The sequence below is a fragment of the Tigriopus californicus genome, chromosome 4, assembly GCF_007210705.1.
Source record: "Tigriopus californicus strain San Diego chromosome 4, Tcal_SD_v2.1, whole genome shotgun sequence".
Taxonomy (NCBI): domain Eukaryota; kingdom Metazoa; phylum Arthropoda; class Copepoda; order Harpacticoida; family Harpacticidae; genus Tigriopus; species Tigriopus californicus.
Genome location: NC_081443.1, coordinates 4,715,472 through 4,736,882, shown reverse-complemented (window position 1 = coordinate 4,736,882; position 21,411 = coordinate 4,715,472). Strand labels below are relative to the sequence as shown.

Genomic DNA, 21,411 nt, shown 5'->3' with positions numbered 1-21,411 from the left:
ATTATTGCAAGTGCCGCCATCAAGCTGAACAATGATGCACTGTATAAGAAAGAATATTGTGATGAGAAATATAATTGATTATTATTTGTAGGACACTATTCATTGTTTCTTTGAAGACACACAACTCAATTGATTTATGGATGGCGGCATGTTACATTTCTGCTGTTATTTGCTTTATTCTAATTCCTTTCTTTTTCCAACTCTTCAAAACAAATTCTCTAGAATATATAACCAAGAGGTGAAAAGTAACAATAATTAACATATGAGGGTTACCTGACTCTTTCATGATTGATCTTACCATGCATTATTGTTTTGTTTTATTCCATAAAATGTCACTAAAAAACTCAATGTATAAAAAAGAGTAAAGGCATAGAAAAATGCGTAAAAAATGGGGAAGGGGAAAAAGAACCAACCATCGTCCCAAACAAGGAAAAAAGCGCAAGCAATGAAGTCACAGTAATTCTTTCCCTTTTTTGAAAAAGGAACTGGTATGTTATTATATTTTGGAATGATGTAATTGTAACGACCCAAAAAAATACAAATACTCGCTACTACTTCCTTTTTCACCTTTTAGAGCGAGTGGCCTCATATTTTATTTCTCAGTTGACAACTGAGGAAGCTTGAAACTTTTTTTTTGTAGTTATTATATACATGTATCCTGAATGGAGAAGACATGGCTGAAAATTGTGCTTGGTTTTAACAACATTGAAGATGTTTTTTTTGGTTTTAAATCTTATCATATTTGCATTGCTTTATTGTTGGCATCTCCTCAACCAAATTCCATTGGACTAGAACACCTGACTCGAGCTTTTGCAAACCTGCTGAACTCATTGGAGCCCAAATGGGAGAGGTATATTCAAGATGCGGCTGAACAATCGACTTGTACAGAATTAGCATCGTGATACTATCTCTGGACTTAAACGTGCGATATATCCAACCACATGTTTGAAAAGCCTTACCACCTTTCAACTGGATATGCTCATCGAACTCATGCTCATTATCTTGGAGGACTACACAAAGTTAACATCGTTGATGGAGACTCCTCAATGAAAAACATTCACGTCCCTCACGTCCTTCATGGATGAGACCTGCTCAATGTCCTTACCTTCATCATCTAATAGTGGAGTGTCTAATGGCGTCGCCCCAAAGGTCATTGAGCAAATTTCATTCTATTCAGTGCCATGTTACTTGCAGCAACCCAGGAGTAGATTTGGTCTAGGACCTCTGCCAGACAACCGGAATCCTGACAATTCCTACCAACTACCAATTTTGTATCATCAGCATAAGAAGAGATACTGACATTACTACTACCAAGCTTCTGAAGCGGAGCAATGAAGATAATGAAAAGGAGAGGACCCAAAATGGAGCCCTGAGGGACACCCGACTTGACATCATACTATATGTCACTAAGGGATCCCTCAACCTTAACTAATTGTTTCCTACCACAAATGAAACTTCTTAGCCAATTGAGAACCTTGCCTTGAATCCCAATCTCATGGAGCCTGTTAACTAAAAGGCCATGATCTACCTTGTCAAAGGCCTTGGCAAAGTCGAGATAAACTACATTGACATGGAGTATGTGATCCGAATGGTCAGATAGTGTGTTTCCCGGGTGCAATGTGGAACAAGAGGTCCGTAAACCTTTTGTAAAATCTTGTTCCCGGTCAAATTCCTGTTTTGAGAGGACCGTGGGTTGGTGGAGCTTTTTCTCTTCAAATACTTGTTTGGCTCAAAGAGTCTCATCCTTCAAGAAGTTGGTTAACACCAAGAAAACAGGATCGACCTTAAATGCCAATTTTTCACTGCTTCATTCCATTCCTTCCTGAATTGTACGTAAAATTCCGGATCAACCTTATATTCAAGGATTAGCCAGATCAGCCAACTCCAATTCGTTGGTCGATCAAATAATATATATAAATAAAAGTCACGTAAAATGAATAATCTTTTCGTCTTGAACTGCTGGGATTCCAATCCCGGTAGCGGTAAGGAAGTCCGCAAAAAAATAGAGATGTCTGACCAAGATGCTACCATAGCATATTTTGTAGAAGTTGACAATCCTCCTCTGGTTCAGCAAAGACGCAAGTGCAACCGATTAGGATATTCCAGATCTGCTGACTCCACCAAAAGCCTCGTCATTGTTCTTTGGACAGACTCCAGAAGAACTCAGTCCCAGAGACCAAGCAGAAGAAGCATGTTCAAGGTCTAGTCATAAACCATCTTATTCCTTAACTTCTTATGCAACACCAATATGTGAGCTCGTTTGAGAAATGACTGGCTTGTTGTTGAACTTTGCTTGGAACGTTTGCCCAGTTATTCCGACACTTAGCTAGGCAAGCACTGGTACCAGCAAACAAACTTGCCTGCCAATGCCGGTGATACAAAATTGGCGTTTCAAACTGGTTTTAACGAAGCTGACCTTTCCTCATATAGCAATGAGAAAGAAGGGTCAGCTTCTCAAAAACATGTTTGAAGACCCAAAATTGCATCACTGACTCTGGTACCAGCCATGGAGTACTTACCAGCAAACAAACGAACATGCCAGAGCTTGCCTAAAACTAAAACGACCGTTCAGCTTTAACTCATAATTGGTACCAAGGGATTCCAAGCTCGAGCGCAGTTATGACTTTCTTCGAGTTTTAATGGTCATGGCAAGTCACGTTAAGAATGGTGTAGGCTGCTGAAAGAAAAGTCAAACAACCACTTCCGACTGCCTTCCCAAGACTAAACTGACTCAGATCACTGAAGAAAACGTGCTGCCCGTGCTGCCTCTCTGTCTCAGCCTGCCCGAACCATCAAGCAGCCTGATCGTGCTGGGTAAACTGGCTAGGTCCCCTTGCTAGATCCAGAGCTTTGGTGCTGGAGGCGAGTACAAAACGGCATGGATGCAGGCTCAAGTACTCGTACAATGGACTGTTTTGCCTTTTATGGCTTGTTCAGGCCATAGTCGCGAACCAAAAGAACAAAAGAATTGAAGATTGAATTAATGGTTAGCTAATGAGCTGCCCCCAAATGAGCCCATGAAGGAGGGGTGGCTAGCCAAAGGGGCGGAAAAGTCGAGGAAAATCATCGAGAATCGTGCTCAAGTACGGAGTTTATGTACTAAGCCCCATCTGCTGTTTTGCGCTCATGACCCGCTACATGACGATTTCGAAAGTCAACAGTTGTAGAGGCGTTGCTTTCAATCGGCTGAGGGTGCACTGCTCTAACTACCGATTCAGCTGCAGTAAAAAAACACAACAAACTCCATTCTGTATTTCTTGTATGGTTTCACTACATTCAGGGTCTCTAGTTCTTTTCAAACGACTCGAGTACCGCCGATCTCTCGAAATTCGAGGAATCGAAACACTCGATTCACTCGGACTCGCTTCAGGACTGGTAAATGCTCATGTCTTGTCAAAGAAATCTGATTGGAATTGATGCCGCTTTTTGGCTCAGAAAATCACAAAGGCCACTATTTCCTTGTTCATTACCCTAGGTAGACGAGTCTTCCACCCTGTGGATGTCTCTGTGGATATGCGAACCCACGTAATTAGCGTTATCAATCTTTTGTGATTTGACTTACCCTTCACGGTAGGTGGTAGGCCTGTCAGTATAGGGACTACCATGTACGAGCCAACTGCACAGTAATGTATCTCTTGGCTGTGGCTCCCTGGTGCCTCTGTCTCCACCCTCGATGGAATTTCGAATGGAATATCGAAGACCGTCTGCTCCTGATGGACGGGGGAAAAACCCTAATCGAAAATGAAATGCTTGGGATGTATCATTAGCCCAAATTCAACATGGTGCCAAGCAAATTGTTTGATAGTGCGTAGCTTCCAGATTCTGGATCACTTCCAACATCCTTAACACTAAGTGCTTCTTGCTGTTAGTGCTTGTTTGGCTCAGGGTTTGTCCAAAATACCCACTTGTTTCTTATGTTGAACATACGAAAATCATCCGCTCATGTTATGTGAAATTCGAGTTTCTAAGTTGAAGTCGGAGTCAAATGTTCTTTGCCCGGTATTTGAGTACGTACCACGAGGAATGACAGACGACGTGCGAGCAGAGCTGGAAGTTCTTCAATAAAAGAAACTGACCTAAACGAGAAATTCATCACACAACCATTCTTCAGTAAATGTTACTCGTTACTCTTTACAGTTACTTTTCCTAAAAGTTAGATATCCAAAATTTAAAGTGCTCCTGTCAACAACTTACACTAATGAGCATTGATATTGAGGCTTGACATGATTGTTCAAACTGTTTTTGCATTAATGCTTTGTACCTTTCGTTCGGGGAAATTTGCCCTATCTACGAACAATACTGCATTTTTTATCCACATCTTGATTCTTTGCACAAATTTGAATTACTAAGTCTTCCAGCTCAGCTATGCTTATTTGCTTAGCACTTCTTAACTCCCATTCTTGGCTATGTTTATTTGGCAAGATGTTTGCAGATGTTGGAAATGAATAATCAGGAAATCATTCATTTACAGAGTTTGAACTCCTTCATGTCTAAAACAGTATCACTCTTATGAGGAGACTATTACCAATGCCCTTTTTGAAGTATGTGCGTGGGGAGGCGAAGGACATACTTACAAAGTGAAAATTAATATACATTCTAAACATTTGCTCCATTGTGTATTGGATAGCTTTATTGGCAAACAAATCATAAGATAGGTATTCATGCATGAAACTGTTTTTAAAAATTCTTCAAAAATGAGAACCTCTGATAGCATGCATGCAAATAATTTCTTTAAGTATTTTCCAAATACTTAGTGATATTAATATTAGATATTTTGCTTTTTCCTAGAGTAAATATTGTCTATGTATTTCACATCTAAACCTTAGATCTTTTTCGAATCTCGACCTATGATTGTTGAAGGGTTGGAACAATGACACAAAAGGTCATGATGGAAAAACCGTATTGGATTTTTTTACGCTGATAAAGCTTTCTTGTTAGAAATCTGTGCCTCCAGTCAAAGGTTGGCAAGTTTGCTCTGAATCAGGTGTTCTAGTCCAATGGAATTTGGTTGAGGAGATGCCAACAATAAAGCAATGCAAATATGATAAGATTTAAAACCAAAAAAAACATCTTCAATGTTGTTAAAAGCAAGCACAATTTTCAGCCATGTCTTCTCCATTCAGGATACATGTATATAATAACTACAAAAAAAAGTTTCAAGCTTCCTCAGTTGTCAAGTGAGAAATAAAAAAATGAGGCCACTCGCTCTAAAAGGTGAAAAAGGAAGTAGTAGCGAGTATTTGTATTTTTTTGGGTCGTTACAATTACATCATTCCAAAATATAATGACATACCAGTTCCTTTTTCAAAAAAGGGAAAGAATTACTGTGACTTCATTGCTTGTAATTTAGTTACTACTAACAAGTACAAACTTCTACCTTATAAGCGAGTGCCTCCTGATCGTCCATTCACAAATCCCAATACATATGAAGCTAGGGAATTGTTTGGATTTCATCCTATAGTTCATGATACTTTTGTAGATTTGTTGGATCTTCAAGGTTATTATCTTTGTTTTCAGGAGGGTTGGAGATCCGTTCCAGTGTACTCACGTCAATCAAGAGTGGTTATTAATCCTTAATCCACCCTACATAGAAGAGAAGGGAAAATGGGCCGACGAAGCTCCCAACATGTTGTTGTTGTTGGTGTTCCATGGCTTGGGCAGAATCGGAAATGGGTTGGCATTGCTTTGATTATATCAGGTATGTTCAGTTTGTAAAACGCATGATTGAAATGGTGTACTTCTCGAAGACGCTATTGAATGCGTTTTAAAAAGCGTGCTCCTTTCAAGCCTCTGGTTCACGCCATTTACGCCTGTTGGTTTATTTCAATAACCGCTTCTTCTGTCCCTAACGTAGTATGTAAGTCCCCCTTCCTGGATGACTTACTCATGCAACTATGAGGAGTGCTCAATCCTAGGTCCATTCCTACCTCGCCTCCTTTAAAAGAAGCTGTTCGCGCTTTTATTGCGGCACATATGCATATTGTTTATTTCACCAACGAACATGAGAAATGTAAAGCAAAGTTTGTAGGAGTATGAATTAAATAACGAGGACTACGTATATATGTCGTACATACGTATTTGGACAAACGTTAGGAGATACTTTTCCAAAAAACTACCCCCCCCCAAAAAAAACAGAATGGTTTTGAATGCAGTTACTCGGTGTTGCTGTTGTTCTTCTGTGGTTGGGTTGGACGGTATCCATTGTTGAATATCTCTGAAATTCAAGGCTTTTTCAACCTTTGTATACTTTCTATGTAGTTATGAGTTCCATTTTGAGTTCGGCCAAGATGAATACCTGTCCTAAACTTCTCACTCTACGTAGACGGAGGTCCCCTTTCACTTGAAGTTGACCTCTTTTGATCAATGTTAGAAACCCTTTTAAAAATAGACATGGCATTTGTGCTGAACTGCTGAAGGTGGCACGATTTAGAAAAGGCACAAAGGGGTTTGCCTTTTGAAGTACTCTGGAGAGCTCTTGATGCAATGTCATTTTTGACTATTCCAGGCACCACGATACTTTTCTTGACTGTATTATTCAGTATGAAACGGTAATGCCAAAAACACCGTTCACTTTTCTCAACGTAAGAACCCACGGCAATAGGGTCCCTCCTGAATCAGGCCTTATTAAACATTGGCATGTCCTCGTATAGTGATCTTTTGTCAGCAATGGGATTTTTGGATTCTTGGGAGAGAAGCTTTCATGAATTACTTTCGAGTCCCTGAGTCCCTGACGGGCTCTTATTTGAAAGTGTTTGCGATGCAATGCACGATAACATTCTTCCTGCGTGTCGGCTATAAGTGTCTCGTATCGTCTTGATTAGATGTAAAATTTGTCGCCAAACAACGAGGTGAATGCAAGAAGATATGTAAATGCAAACTAGTCTAATTAGATTTGTAGAATTTATAGCGCTTGACATACGGAATGGCAACGAAGTGCTTCGTTTGGGTGGCGTTATTCTTTTTAATCGGAGATATCCCCAAGAAATGTTACTGTAGGTCATATCAATTATATCAGTTCTAGATATGCCTAGAACAGTCTTGACTGGTTGAATGAAGAGGTTAATGGCGCATGCATTCTAACTAATGGATGGCGTTAGATTAACGTTTTGTACGTCGGCAATTTAATAACATTCACGGGAAAATTTGACGTGAAGCTTTGTTTGTTAGCAAGTAATTGGCTCCAGTTAAAGGTCACTTTCTGGCAGTTTAAGCGATAATTTCCAATGAGATGGAAGACAAAATCCATTTTTTTAAAATATCATGACTGATGCATTTAGAATCCCTGATGTATGATGACTTCTTTCCACCTGGAAAATCAATCTGGGTTTCCTTAGACTCGTTTTGAATTCCAAAGTAGAGTGACCCAATAGAATGTGGAAACATTTTCTTATGAGGAGTCGAAATCCGCAAAGGTTGCCATTTTTGGCAATCTGGTGGAGCATATTTTGGTCCCAATGGAAGCAGATTTAATGAGCCAGAGAATGCAGACAAAGGCCTTCTGAAACAATGGCAGGCGCTTTCAAGCGGTTGCTTTCTTTCCTCCTTTAGGTTTTGTACTGTGCTTACTACTGCCATTACTAGTAGGTGAAAAAGCATTCAGATGAGGCAAATTTTAGCCCAGGCACGTTTTTTATTCCATTCCAAATTCAACTCAACCATTCAACACTTGGGCGAATTTGAAAGCTGAGAACATTTATTTCCATTTAGAAATGAACAAGGGCAGTAGTTACCAATTCGGTGTGCGTGGGGAACGCTTTCGCTTGGGGTACGTAAATTATATCTAAGTATTTCTAGCAGAAATGTTATTACATAAGGCAGGTTTGTTCCGATATTGCCATAGCAAGGTGAGATCTATAAAACCTTGGCAATATAGTCGGGCGTTAGATGAAAAAGCCACTTATTGCACTCAGCTGCCTCAAATTCATGGCTATTCAGTTCGAACCCGACTCTGATGCTATTAGTTAGATAGAGAGTGTTCCATCGGCCCAAGGTATCTAGAAGCGCAGGGGCGAGTTCGGACTCGAGTCCGAGTGCACTCGAATCTTTTATGCAATTTTGGCGAACTTGAGCAGACTCGAGCCTTTTAGAGACGACTCGAGTCCGACAGAAAAAAAAGAATCAAAGGACTCGTACGAGTCCGACTTCTGCCGGACTCGCCCCAGCACTAGTATCTAACTGGTCACTGAATTAGAAGTTAGACTAGCAACGTACATACCAGCGAACACGAGAGTCATGTGAGACACACACACACACACACACACACACACACGAGAGACAGAGAGAAAGACTAACCAACACCATGCACCCACATCGTCGTCATCGTCGCTATTATCATTATTGTTATTATCATTACACCAATTTTCCTGCCCTTCACTGGCCTCTGGACTTTCCGCCATTGACCAGAGCTTCATGCGGACACTCACTTCAAACAGTACTATCTAAATGGCCTTGCACCTTAGGTCCAGTGCAAATATTCCGTGCCTCGAAGTCCATCCAGGAGGCTCTTTTTCGCTCGCCAATTTCTAATAAATCGTACTCACATACTGTAAGTGAATATGGCCTTGGCTGCTCAAACGAGTATGCAAAGCAAATACCGGGGAAAAGGGGAAAGAGAGCATCAAACTCAATAGGAGTATGTTCAATAAGAAATGACTTTACGATCCAACACGCCGTATTAGACATCTCTGAAAGGAGTACGTATACCGTTTTCTTCAAAGATGGACATGTATTGTATATGCATGCATTGGCCAAATGTTGATTGAACTGGAGATAATTTTGAATAATGAATATGTTCGAGCACATCCTGCAGCAGGCGGAGAGTTTAGAATTATCAGGACCTGCATAGGTTATTCGTTTTATTACATCAAAGTTAGCTTCCGTCCTGAAAAAGGAATAGCTGTACAGGCATGTGGTTTTGAAATGCAACACTTACTTAGATTTCCTCCTATTTTTCTCACTGTTCTTTTTGGCTTTTCAACTTGCAAGAAGAGTTTTTGAAAAGGTATTAAAAAATATTCAGCCTTATCGTTTCGTTAATCGATAGAGCTCAAAATACGTATGAGGCAACAAGGAGCAGGAATTCATGCCTTATCCGAGCACGGGAATAACATTCATCGAAATTGCCAAGGCTTTGGACAATGACAGGTCCACTGTCTACCTTGTGATCACTTGAAAAGTCCCTAGGGTTTGAAATGATGATTTTGTCCATGTTGGAAAGGAGCGCCACTTTGCCAGCTGACGGATCTAAATAGTCATTGGCTCTGATGGGCAAAAGTGCGACCTCATGTTCTTGGATGAGGGCGAGAGGCTTAATGCCGACACGTATTGCAAATTGTTAGCAAAGGATCTGAAGTTGCACACCCCAGACTTTTTTTGACAAACTGTCTAGGCCATCACACAGTCCGGGTTGTTCACTGTTCAACTTTGCAATCTTTAGGCGTTTGATGGAAGAGTAGTCAGGTGGACATTTTGAGACTAGCTCAAGACCGCCACAAAGGATGCTTGAGCCAACCTCGAACCGAGCTTCATCAAGAGCAGATGCTTTAAGTTCCGCCCCGCACTGGAGTTGATGATCATTGCTGATGGGAGCAAAATCGAGTAACATGCATTGCTCTAGCTGCTAGTTATTACTTGCATTCAATTCCATACCCTTGTAATGCAACATTGTTTGCATTATATACATGTAAAGGTAAATCAAAAAGAGTTACATAGTAAGTGCAACAGCTTGTATCACGTGCATGACATAGTATACCACGGACTTCTAGATATATTAACTGCGAATGAGCTTCCGGCCAAATCGGCCTGCTCTTGAGCCACTTTTCGAACTAAAGTAATTGAAATAAGAACCGTAGATCTCTTTAATCAAAGATATGTCGTTTACATACCATTTACTTGTAAATTGCATTGTTTCAAAGTTATGTTATCAAAAGCTTATGTAGCTGATCAAGAGCAGGCTGAAAATTTGAATTTTATGTATTGCTTGCTACATAACTTTGACCATATCTCCTGAGCTCCCTAAGCATCAGAATGGGCATTTCATTTTTGGACAATTTTGTCCACCCCTGTCCAAAAATGTCCAAAAAAATCATGGTGTCTAAAAGTGTCTAAGTGTCCAAAAATTGTTGACTTTTGCAACAATATTTTTGTTTAAAATAATCAGCCATGTGGGATTTCCTCTTAAAAAGAGCAAAAACATTTATGAATTGAACATCTAACGCACTTGCTAAAATTTAACAATGACATATTTTTCCCATATTTATGGTTTTTCTTACATAACAAGTTACTTTAGCTATTGTTAGGCAGGTTCTTTAGCTTTGAAAGATGCGTTTGATGTCAGAAGAATCACTTTTTTTTTTTTACAGAAACCTATATCTTAATTTTAGATGCATAATAAAAGTGTAATTTATTTACTCCTTATAAATATAAAAACGCATCATTTGATATACAGCTACTAAGCTTTTTTAAATTTAAGACTTAATTTTAATTAAAATTACCCAACCCCCAAATTCCCTGCTTGTTGTGTGGCTTTGACTTTTGAACATTAAAGATATATTACTGGTATGTGTTTTGACTTTACAGAGCTGTATTGTATAAGAAAAATGAATTCAGATTTCAGAAATACATTTTAGTGTAAATTTTGGAAATTAAAAACGTTAGTGAAGTGATGTTTCTATTTTCTACAAAGGCTAGTTGCTACTTCATATTTATGTGTCTTAAGTAAGATTTTATTAACTACTGATTCTAGATTACGTAAAGAAATAACATGATTTAGGGTTTAAAAGTTATTCCTTGTCAACCCCTTTTGGACAACTGTACTTATTTTTGGACACGTTCTGCCCAATATTTGTTCACTTTTGTCCACTTTTGGACACTCTTGGACACTTTAGGGCACTTGATGTCCAAATGTCAAGCTGATTTTCAAAATTGCCCACCCTGCTAAGCATAAGTTTAGGCTCAAATTTGGCCAAGTTCATCTATTCAACAAGATCTTGTGGTCGTATGAAGTGCTTAGTTGGAATCAAATGAACGGTTTAGAAGATACGGAATTTTGTCGTCCGTTTGCAGTCAATATCTCTAGAATTCCGTGCATATACACAAGCTCAAACAAAATGGTCACGAAAAGCGCTTCAAAATTGAGTCCAACCACCCAAACCAAGAACTCCTTGGCTTCCTGCATAGGTGATGCTATAACTTGGCTTTTTAGAAGGTTGTTTAGTTCATCAGGTGGAAGGCTCGGAAAAATGGACCTCTTGGAACTTGAGTCTCTATTAGTAGATATTAAATCTGATACATTGAGTAAAGTGTGAGTTTGTATATATGTGTGTGCGTGTGGTGAGGCAGAAATTACCCCCTGGCACCCTGGCACCCCTGACGTTGAAGGGTGTTTCTGTCAGAATGGTCTTGGGTATTACTTTGTCCGAGACCTCACCGACTTTCCTCCACCATTTGTCTTTATGATTGCTGGAAATGCCAAGCCTCAATCGTGCTCATAACAACGTCTCGAGAGCGAACGTAAAGAAACTGGGAATACTTCATCTTGTGCCTTTGGCCACATTTGTCCTCTTTCTCCTTCTCCTCCTCCTCCTCCTCCTCTTCCTCCTCCTTGTTCTGATTCTCCCTCTTCTTTTTCTTCTTTTCTTCGTCTTGCTCCAAAAGGATTTGTACTTTAAGTGAGAAAGAAAGTAAGAAAACGAAGGCAGAAAGGGATGTTGGTTGCGCCGCATTACTTTGAACGAATGTACACTTACGACCTACTGATGTTGGTTAGGACACGGTTTTCCGACTGACAACTTCAAATTGACGAACGAGATCTTTGATGTTTTTCCCTAAAGAGTCGAACGAAATCTTATTTCAAGCAGTTTCAGGTGATTCAGTCCCTTGGGGTGAGAGACACTGACAAGAAAAGATGTGTACGTAGTGCGTCGGGAGGCAAGTGCCTCAATGATTTTGGGCATGGCTGGCAAAATTGGTATATATTGTATGTTGGACTAAAGATGTCAAATGTCGTGGTAGCTACGAACACATGTACAGGGAGCGGATCTTCTATTGCCACTTCAACGGTCGTCATTATTGTATACTATGTATATCGGTTGGTGGTAATGTTTTACGTATTGGCTTGCATGGCCAAGGAGTTTCCATTTGTCTATATACGTACGTAGAGATCGTCGAGCGAAAAATGGTGTCGATGTCTCTCGCGATTCCCGAAGGTCTGGTGAGATGACGTTTTGAATAATCTATGGAGAAGATAGCCAGCGTTTGATCGATAGTACAAATTGGAGCTAGTATGTATAAATGCCATGGAACATTCAATTATCTAGAGGTTATCTGATCTAGTCCTTGCTTTACCTCATTCCATATTCTATGCTGGGCACAACGTGATTCTCTCGCTGGAGAATCTTCCCATTTTCGTTCTTCAAGACAAAACCGGAAGGGGATGGACATTTTCTTGATCTCCAAGCAGACGTTGATTTCTTCTTCTTTTTATTGGCTCAGCGAGCTTCCGAAAACTCTCCTTTCTAACTCATAAAATGGCAATAAGCAAAATTCTCCTAGGAGTTTCTGGCGAAGGCCGCGGTTATGTTTTCACCTTAAATATGGCCCCATCATCATCATCGTCATCACCATCATCCGGAGGAGAAGGAGTAGGAGGTGGTTGAGGTGGAGGAGGTGGAAGTGTTGAAGAGAACTTTTCACTTGGCTTGTGCCTGCCTCCTGCTCGATAGGTCTTCTGAATCTGATGTAGACTCGAGAAAAAAACTTGGAGCTTGGTCAGCTGTAGGTCTGTACTATACTGGCTAGTTAGATAGACCGACTGCTGCGAACCAGCGGGTGAGTCAACGAGCCAGCGAGCAAGTGGGACTTTTATATCCGAGGGTCATTTTGTTCCTCATAATCCGAAAAACATTGATCTTCAAGAGTCGTTTCTTGGTCGGGGAATGGTAAAAAGTGGAAATCATTCAGAAGTCTGCCGGCGAAGAACTCCAGAGAGGATTCAAAAACTTGTCCTCCCAGAAGGAGTTGGCAATGGACGAATACTCCTCCTGATATTTAATCTAGATTAACGACGAACTTTTGTGTCCCTTTGGCCTTCCTTTGTGATTTCCAAGATTAACTACATTTGAAATCTTGGCTTCGGCCAACTGGCCTCATTAGGGTACAACGGAGGAGATCTTAGCCAGCCTCTTTCGTCTCCAGCAGTCGTCGCCCCTCCCAAACTACCTCCTTCTGGACTCATTACCGTTCACTTTGGTCTCTAGAGGATAAGTAATTGCAAAGAGGCCTTTTCATTCTCACGCCTCCCTCCCCGCTTTCATTTCTCTTTTCTTCGTCTTTATTCTTCTTCTTTCCCCTCGACCTCTTCGTTAAATCATAACCACCCCGACTATGTAAGTACAGTATATGCATATAAAGTATAACAGTATACAATCTACATATACTGTACTATAGGTATTTACCATAAAGAAAGCTAAAGCATGACAGTCCCATGCAGAAGAGTTCCGGCTTCCGACTGAGCTGAGGGTGCGTGCTATGAGCATTAATTATTGTTCAAATGCTCAAGGGTTCGCAGGCTAAGAGAGACGTCATTGGCCAAATGAGATTTTCTCACCCCCACTTCATACCCCACAAACTACTTTGTGTGGCATGTTTGAGCTTGGCACAGAGGCAATTTCCGTGTGGTGGTGGTGGCCAGTATCGTACTGATTCATGCAGTACGGTACGTGCACTTTACTCGAGGGATTAAAAACACCTTCTGGTACCCTTGGAAACAAAAACTTGATCGACTCTCGAAGGCATGGCCGAAAGTCTCACCTGAATGAAGGAACCTATGTATAGTATACATTATACTAATATGTGGTAAGCTACAAGGATTTCTTGGCATACAATTAGCATTTGCTCGCTATTGGCGTGAATGCTAATTTGGCCTCAAAAATTATAAAATCTCCAAAGTGTACGGTAGTACACTGAACTAATTCATTAGATCCAAGAGATATAGAGACATCGATGTTATTTTTTTGTGTGTGCGGACTTCCTTACCGCTACCGGGATTGGAATCCCAGCAGTTCAAGACGAGAAGATTAGATTATTATTTGTCTCAGGCGAAAGGGTTTCGTTTTTATGCATCAAGTTTCAAGTCTCGGTTTTTGTTATGTGCTCAATTGGGTCAAAGAGGGTCAAATGGACCATTTTGGAATTTGTCTTTTTTTCTTTCTTATCTGTTATCACTTATCTTCGAGGTCTTAAGGCTGAAGAAATGAAGGCCAGCAAAAGAGGCAAATGATCTGGACTTTGCTTGATTAATGTGATTGTCGGTGCTTGACCTTAAGTACGTAATTAAAAAGACATCTCAGGACGATAGTTCATTAAAGGTTCATCCGTCGGTTAAACACTGATTAAAAATCAAATAGTGTACATTTCACTTCAACGATAACGTATGATGGTTGGCCATTAGTCCAAAACGTTTAAGGATGGGCATTTCGCCCTTCAAATATATTTGTACTTCATTGAAGCTCACGCCTTTTTCCCAGATCATGAATGCGGATATCAATTAAGAGTCATGATAAATATTTTGCAATTTACTGAAAGTAAGTAAATCCTTTGGACACTGAGATTATGTATGCAACAAATCCCTGGCAGATCTGCTCGATGTAGAAATTGTATGAAATTGATTGTCCCTCCGTCATTATTCGAAGTCAATCCTTACGAAATGAACTGTACTGGGAAACGATGAATTGAATTCGAAACTAGAATTTCAGTAAATCACTAGATTGAGAATGTGTTATGCGTTATAGCAAACGATTCATTCTAGGGCTCCGTGAAATGTGCCAGAAATAAGCACAAGGCTGGCTCTTTCGACCAATGGAACAACGAGCACTCATTATTTGAGTTAACTTAGCGGGGAAATGATGTGATTGGACCCAAGAAGGGGTTGGATCAGAATCGATTTCGTTCTTCTCTGGATGAGCACAAAATATCAATACCCATTTACCTTTGACCAATTTTTGTCTAAAGTTCTTTGAACCCTTAGCTTTTTGAAGACCTTCCAAAGATTGAAGATTGGTTTGAGGAGAAACTTTTGAAGTCGCTTGAAAAATTTGCATTCCATTCAGCAACAATCGGCGACCAATCATTTTGTTCCAGTATTTAGAGCCCCAACGGCGAGCCAGAACTTGAATTGCATTTGGGAAATTCGAAAACACGCTGTCGGACAAATCGCCCCTCCCCCCCCCAAAAAAATCGATCACTTGAAAGAGAATTCACGAACTTTGGTGATTTCAAATTTTCTTCAAGAACCACCCAGCTAACCATCCATAGAGATAGTGGAAAAAAGAGGGGGAAAAGAGGGCGAGTTGTAATGAATGGCTCGTGGGGTCCTTTACCGAGTCTTTGTCCAAACTCACGTATTCTGGACCTCATTGATCTCCTCAGCCCAGATCTCTTTTGGAGCCTTTTGTTTTGAACAATCATTTATCTTGAAGCGCTCCAATGATATTGTAAAGACAGGAAAACTTCGATGAAGAAGCCAAACATAACCTACTATTGTAACATTTTGACTTGTCTGGTTTTGAGTTTCTGTTAACTAGAGTTGATGCCCTCCTGAAACCGTTTCCGAGGAAAACAAATCACAAGAATGGGCTACGCTCATCATTTTGGTTTCTGATCATAAACTGTTCACCCAATGAACGTATGAAATATGCATGTACCTACGTTAAGACCTGAGCCCATTTTTTTAGGCGAAGGAATGAGTCTTAGATCGAGAAAAGATCACACTTTAACACATGAGTTGGATCTCTTTTCGATCTAAGATTCACTCCTTTGCTTTGTAAAAAACCGAGCTCTGGTGCCCTGTTGATTCATGGCACAAAGATTGATTTGTCAATAGCTTTGGGGAGAGAACCGTTAATCTTAACAGGCCAAAGACACCACATTAAAACATTTGATCACATGTTAAGGTTAAAATTCAGTTGGTAGCAAAAATGGTGTTTAGCTAAACCATTTCCCTTGATTGGATCAAGTCTAACGAAAGCAAGCAAACCATGCATAAACACATAGGAAGTCCCGAAATCCATAGCTATGTTTTTTGAATCACGTTACTAAATGCGCTAAAAGTCAAAACCTATTGCACATAAAGTGGGTACTTATTGAAACCAAAATGATTTCAGACAACGTCGCTTCTTTCAACAATACTCTACTGCTCATACTAGGTTTGACACCTGGCGTTTTAGCTTTCATCCAGGAGCGTTTATCTTGCTTTGTATTCTCTTGACCTCGTAGGAGAGGCTCCGAGTGAGACCTTTGTTTTCTCTCATTGACTGACTGGCTGGCCCTCGGCTCCAAGTTTTGTCTATGGGAAAAGTTTCGAAACTAAACACAAACATTTTTCTGCCTTAGGTCTACTCCCACTAACAGCAACAGGCGGTCCCTCAGCCAATATTGTGGGACTTCCCTTGGGACCCGGGCTGAGAATGGACCCTTATTTTGTGGAAGAAGATAATCTGGGCCCTCCCGAATTGTCGAGTTCAGGGACCTTCCCAACTCTCATGAGGAACATTTCCGTCAACGCCGGCCAAACCGCTTTTCTGGAGTGCCAGGTTCGCAATCTCGGTGCCAAGAGGGTAAGAAGCATGCACTAAGCTCAACAGCTCCCTTCAGAACATCCTCGTGGTCCTCCTCCTCCTCTTCCTACTCCTCTTACAACAACAACAACAACTACTACTACTAATACTACCATCACTCCCACCATCACCACTTTTGCTCGTGCCTCGTTGTCTTATGCCTGCCTACTTGGAATCTACTAGCCTTCTACCAGTCGCAAATAAGAGAGCTCAATGGCCTCGCTAATACGTATCACAGTTCTGTAGAGAATTTGGATAGAACATTTTGTTAAACACATTCTACTCAAGGCTGACCCTAGACAGAAGTCCTGAAAAACAAAGGGAAGAAGCACAGGTTTGAGAAATGGGCTTCTTTCCTATTACTCAGAACGAATTCGGCCAAACCATGTTTGCCGTTTGGTCTCCTGGAAATAAAATCATCGAAAACGACTTGGCAAAATGTCTTTGTAGAATGGAAGCACTCTCTGCTTGGTACTTCATGTTGTCTTTTTGTATTTCTACCCTCACGTGGGAACACTCCTTCTGGCAGCAGTAAGGAAATTGAAAGAAAATACCTATATCACAGGAATTCAAACCAATTTTGCAATAATTCATTCCTTTTTTCAAAAAAGGAATTGTAATCCCATTGCATCTCAAAATGATATAATTTGTCGAGCGGCACTCCAACCCTCTAAGTTACTCGGTCTTTTTTTACTATCGCTGCCTTTATTTTTCCTTTTTTATAGTAGCAGCTGAAGTAAATTTGAAGAAACCCTTCGTGCAAATCTTTTCGTATATTGCCAAATGCCTGCCAAAATTCTAAAATGACTACCAATTACAATTTGCACCCACCCCTTCATGCTCTTGTGGTGTACCGTAGGTTACACTATGCACCTTTGCCCTCCGCATTTCGTGTTTTCTTTAAGTTTTAAGACAAAGAGCTTTCAACGCAAAATATCTTTAACAAGTAACGCCATTTCATTTTTGGCATTGAATGATTGAGTAATAAATTTCCCACTTTATCCAAAGTAACTAACTGTGTTAAGAATGCCTCCAGTTGAGTTCATACTTTCTCATTATTCGATTTATTGCGGATTCTTTCTTCCCTGTTAGAAACGTAATCCACAGCAGTACAAAAATATTGTACCAGTGACCAACAACACTATTGTGAGGTACAAAGTGCTGTAATCATTCATCTATAATCAGCAAAAACATTGCATAGAAATTGGTGGCTGATATACAAAGGAAACATTGAAACATTTACAAAGTATCAGTAGATGTCTAAAAACAGGTAAATGTCCAAAGGTCTAAGTGTCGAGAAAAAGAATGGCGAAAAGTTTTGTGGGAGCAATCCAGATCATGATTTTTTTCCACGCTAGGAAAACTCAAGCTTGATTTGTGTACAGCCAAATGTATACAGAGGGAAAGGAGGCCACGAAATCGAAAGTGATACATGTTAAAAGTTATCATCAAGGCCTTGTCAGACTTGTTCAAATAGATGAACAAATACATCGGCAAACATGCTCGCGTCTTGCACTTGAAAATGCCCTCCAAAACATGGAATAACATACCTACCATGTCTATTATATTCGATCACTCGAAGGGGAAAGGCCAACAATGCACACAAGATTTCAGGATTTTCAAAGCCCAAATGAATCAGTTGTTGCTTCAAGAGCAAGTAATCCCTGTAGAGTAGAGTGCTTAGGCCTATTCATCATCTTGAAGAGAAATATAACTATTATGACTTTTCTTGGATGATTTACGTAATTTGGTTGCGCTCAGAATCGTCATATTGGCGGAATGGAGAATTTTTGACTATTTTTTTATTCCATGTCTTATGTAGTCTGACTGAAAGCTGCATCCATGCTCCCATTCCTCCTACCTTGAAAACTATCCATATTAGAGCTTTGGACGATCTTGATCCAGAAATTGTCCGGATTGATTACATATCAGTACCGTCGAGACTTTGCCTTGTTATTCAGAACAAACCAGGTAACCATTAGTGACTATTTCTTCAAAGTTTCATCCGAATGCTTCAATCTCCAAGTGGTATTTGCTTCATATCATCTGTTAGTAGTAAATCAAGAAAGCTTTTGCTTGTTTTTAGCGGTCGGAAAGTTTGGCAAGGTTGTGCAGCAGACCTAATTTGATCACAGACCATTTACAACAAACAAAAGGCGAATCCGTCAACTCGCGGTCAGAGACGAGCTTTAAGAGAGTGTTCCTTTTCTAGCTCTGATTCGTTGTTTAATCAAACAGATTTCTCACCCCTATTTCATACCTCTTAGATCATTCTGAAAGTATTCTCTAAATTCGTTGAGAATACCTACTTCAAAACAGGAGCTTTGAAACCGTTTACGTGCAATTTTACTCAATTCATTTCAAATTGCTTGACTGCAAACCGGACCAGGTACTAGTTTAGATTACTAGACACGCGTATTCCACGGAGTACGTACCGCAATTGGTCATACTTTTGCTCTCGTTTTATTCTCTTTTTCCTCAATTGTGCGAAGTTTCGCATGTGTTCCAAATAAATGAAACCTCTACCTGTCTCTTATCAATCCCGGGATCTCATTTCTTTCTTCCAGGTTCTTTGGGTACGACATCGAGATGTTCATATTCTGTCTGTGGGTCCAAACACATTTACCAACGATCCACGTTTTTATTCTCGGGTCTATGATGACGAAGGGATCTTCATCCTCGAGATAAGAAAGACTGTCAAGTTAGATGAAGGACCTTACGAGTGCCAAATCTCTACCAAGCCCACCAAAACATTTCTAGTCAATCTACATGTCACGGGTAAGATAGCAGCAATCCAACGCGTTATTAGCTTGTCTCGACTAGAAAACAAATTCAATGATTATGGTTCGATAAACTACAAATAGAACGTAAAGGGACAGTCTGATCTGACAACAAGAGTCAAATGATATTCTCTAACTTTAATGGTGTGGCAAGAAAAATGATTTGGTTCGGATGTTACCGGTGAGTAGGGAACCATCAAAACCATGGCGGTTTGTTGTCCGGCAAACACTCCTTTCTTTCGTTTTCGTACGCTAAATGACGTCACATTTGCAGATCAATTTCATTTGGGATGCGTCGGTGGAACTCACCGTGGTGCTTTCCAGCCATTGTTTGTGAGTGCATGTTGGTTCCCTTTGAATTGTTGGATCAACTGTGTTTCTGACACTTCTAAGTCAACTCTGTCATACTTGTACTGACAATGGAACTCGGGAAGGATTCAATCTGAGCCAATTTGGCTGGTTCCATTTTCTCGTCTCCTCGCCCTCTACGTACATACGAGACAGGGAGGACAATAAAGTATAGGACCCAACGAGCTTTTATTCAATTGTCACATGGTATCAATTTCTTATTTCTCGCTTTCACCATCAAGCTTTGGTTTGATTGGTCAATAATCTTCAAGCCTGTTTTGAAAAAGCATTTTTCCCCTTGAATTTCATACCTAAAACAGCATTGCCATCAGACCATTTTTCCTCTGCATATGATGGCCATAAAATACCAGGGCAATTAGTAAGAACCTGAAGGGCCCTCATATCAGTGTCATTATTTGAGCTAAATTCATACACCGAATTATGCAAGGACCCTTTAAGAGTTCATGGATTATGGGACTTAACAAACAATGGCGGGGTTGAGGACCAAACTCAACTGCCACGTGTGTTTGAACACTTTAAACCTTATGATTTAACACGATATTAATTAGCTAATGAGAAATAGGAACAAGCTACGGCTTTGGAAGGTCACATGTACTTTTACGTTTCCACCCTGTCCTTGGCTTTCCCTTCCCCTTCCAGAAGAGCAAAGAGCAAGGGTATCGATTGAGTTGTGCGGGTGTATTCCTATAGTATAGGTATGTATCGACCTACTTGCAAGTAGGGCTGTAAAAAGCCATTGAGATACACTTTGACAAGACTCGAGTGACTCTCGTATGATATCCTTGGAATGACGGCACCAAAAAGATCATGTCTTTTCAAACTGAAATTAGTATTTCATCATTGCTACAAACAAAGAAGAGCTTAAACTAATTACTTTTTGAAAGTAGACTTCGTGAATCAGTTTTAATTCAAATGAATCATGACTCATTTTAAACCATTTTTGGAACAAAAGACTCGAGGAAATCGAGTCAGGTCTTTGTTTAAGCGGCCGAAAGGCTCGTAAGGCCCGAATCATATTTTTAGGACTCGTTCGTAGCCCTATTTGCTGGCGCTTCAAGCCTTTGCTCTTTGTGGCTTTATGTTGTGTGTAAGGCGAGGTGGTTTAAATTTGAAGGAAAAAATGACTTCTGACAGAACACAATGGCAGGGACTTTTTGCGGGTGTTGTGTTAAAGGCTTTTTCGATTTTCAATTCAATTCAAACTTGGTTGGGAAACGCGAACTGTATATTCACAGTACCTAGTAAAGTATCACACTTTTTCAACGTTCACATTTTCAATGAAGCTCTCAAGTGTAACAAAAGTTGAAGATATGATACACTACTTAGGATAATTGAAAAGGTGGAGGAACCCATCCAACTGATCAATATTTCTTGATGATTGATGGCTGATTGTACTGATTTGTTAGCCTTGAAGTTTCAGGAAATGAGTTGTGTTACCATTTCTTCAGCACGTATCTTGAGCAGAGCGTACCAAAACGTGAAAGGGATCTGCCTGTTTGTTTCCAAATGAAGTATCAATGTGATACATCAAAGTCTAACAATTATTGACCTTTCTGCAGCAAATCTTAAACCTTCCTTCACGGTTGTTCAAGCTTTACTTTAGATAGACATTGTACACTAAAAGAACCTTACCCATGTTCAATCATTTA

The 21,411-nt window shown here is 40.1% G+C and overlaps 1 protein-coding gene and 1 long non-coding RNA gene across 4 annotated transcripts in view; one reads left to right on the top strand and one right to left on the bottom strand.

The window, feature by feature from the left end:
• The window catches only part of LOC131879068 (uncharacterized), a 43,935-nt gene that overhangs the window by 6,738 nt on the left and 15,786 nt on the right, over nt 1-21,411 (top strand). For 2 of the 3 annotated variants that reach the window (XM_059225270.1, XM_059225271.1), the window contains 3 exons: nt 5,518-5,698; nt 16,390-16,613; nt 19,181-19,391. In XM_059225270.1, coding sequence (XP_059081253.1) covers nt 5,605-5,698; nt 16,390-16,613; nt 19,181-19,391 — 529 coding nt within the window. In that variant the 5' untranslated portion in view covers nt 5,518-5,604. Of the gene's footprint in view, nt 1-3,241; nt 3,376-5,517; nt 5,699-16,389; nt 16,614-19,180; nt 19,392-21,411 lie in introns of those variants that run through there. The other variant, XM_059225272.1, reaches the window with a different exon arrangement.
• LOC131879069 (uncharacterized) lies at nt 11,966-13,530 on the bottom strand. The gene is made up of 3 exons (XR_009373089.1): nt 12,587-13,530; nt 12,346-12,515; nt 11,966-12,233 (listed from the first exon to the last, which is right to left on the bottom strand). It is a non-coding gene; the product is annotated as an uncharacterized LOC131879069 (long non-coding RNA).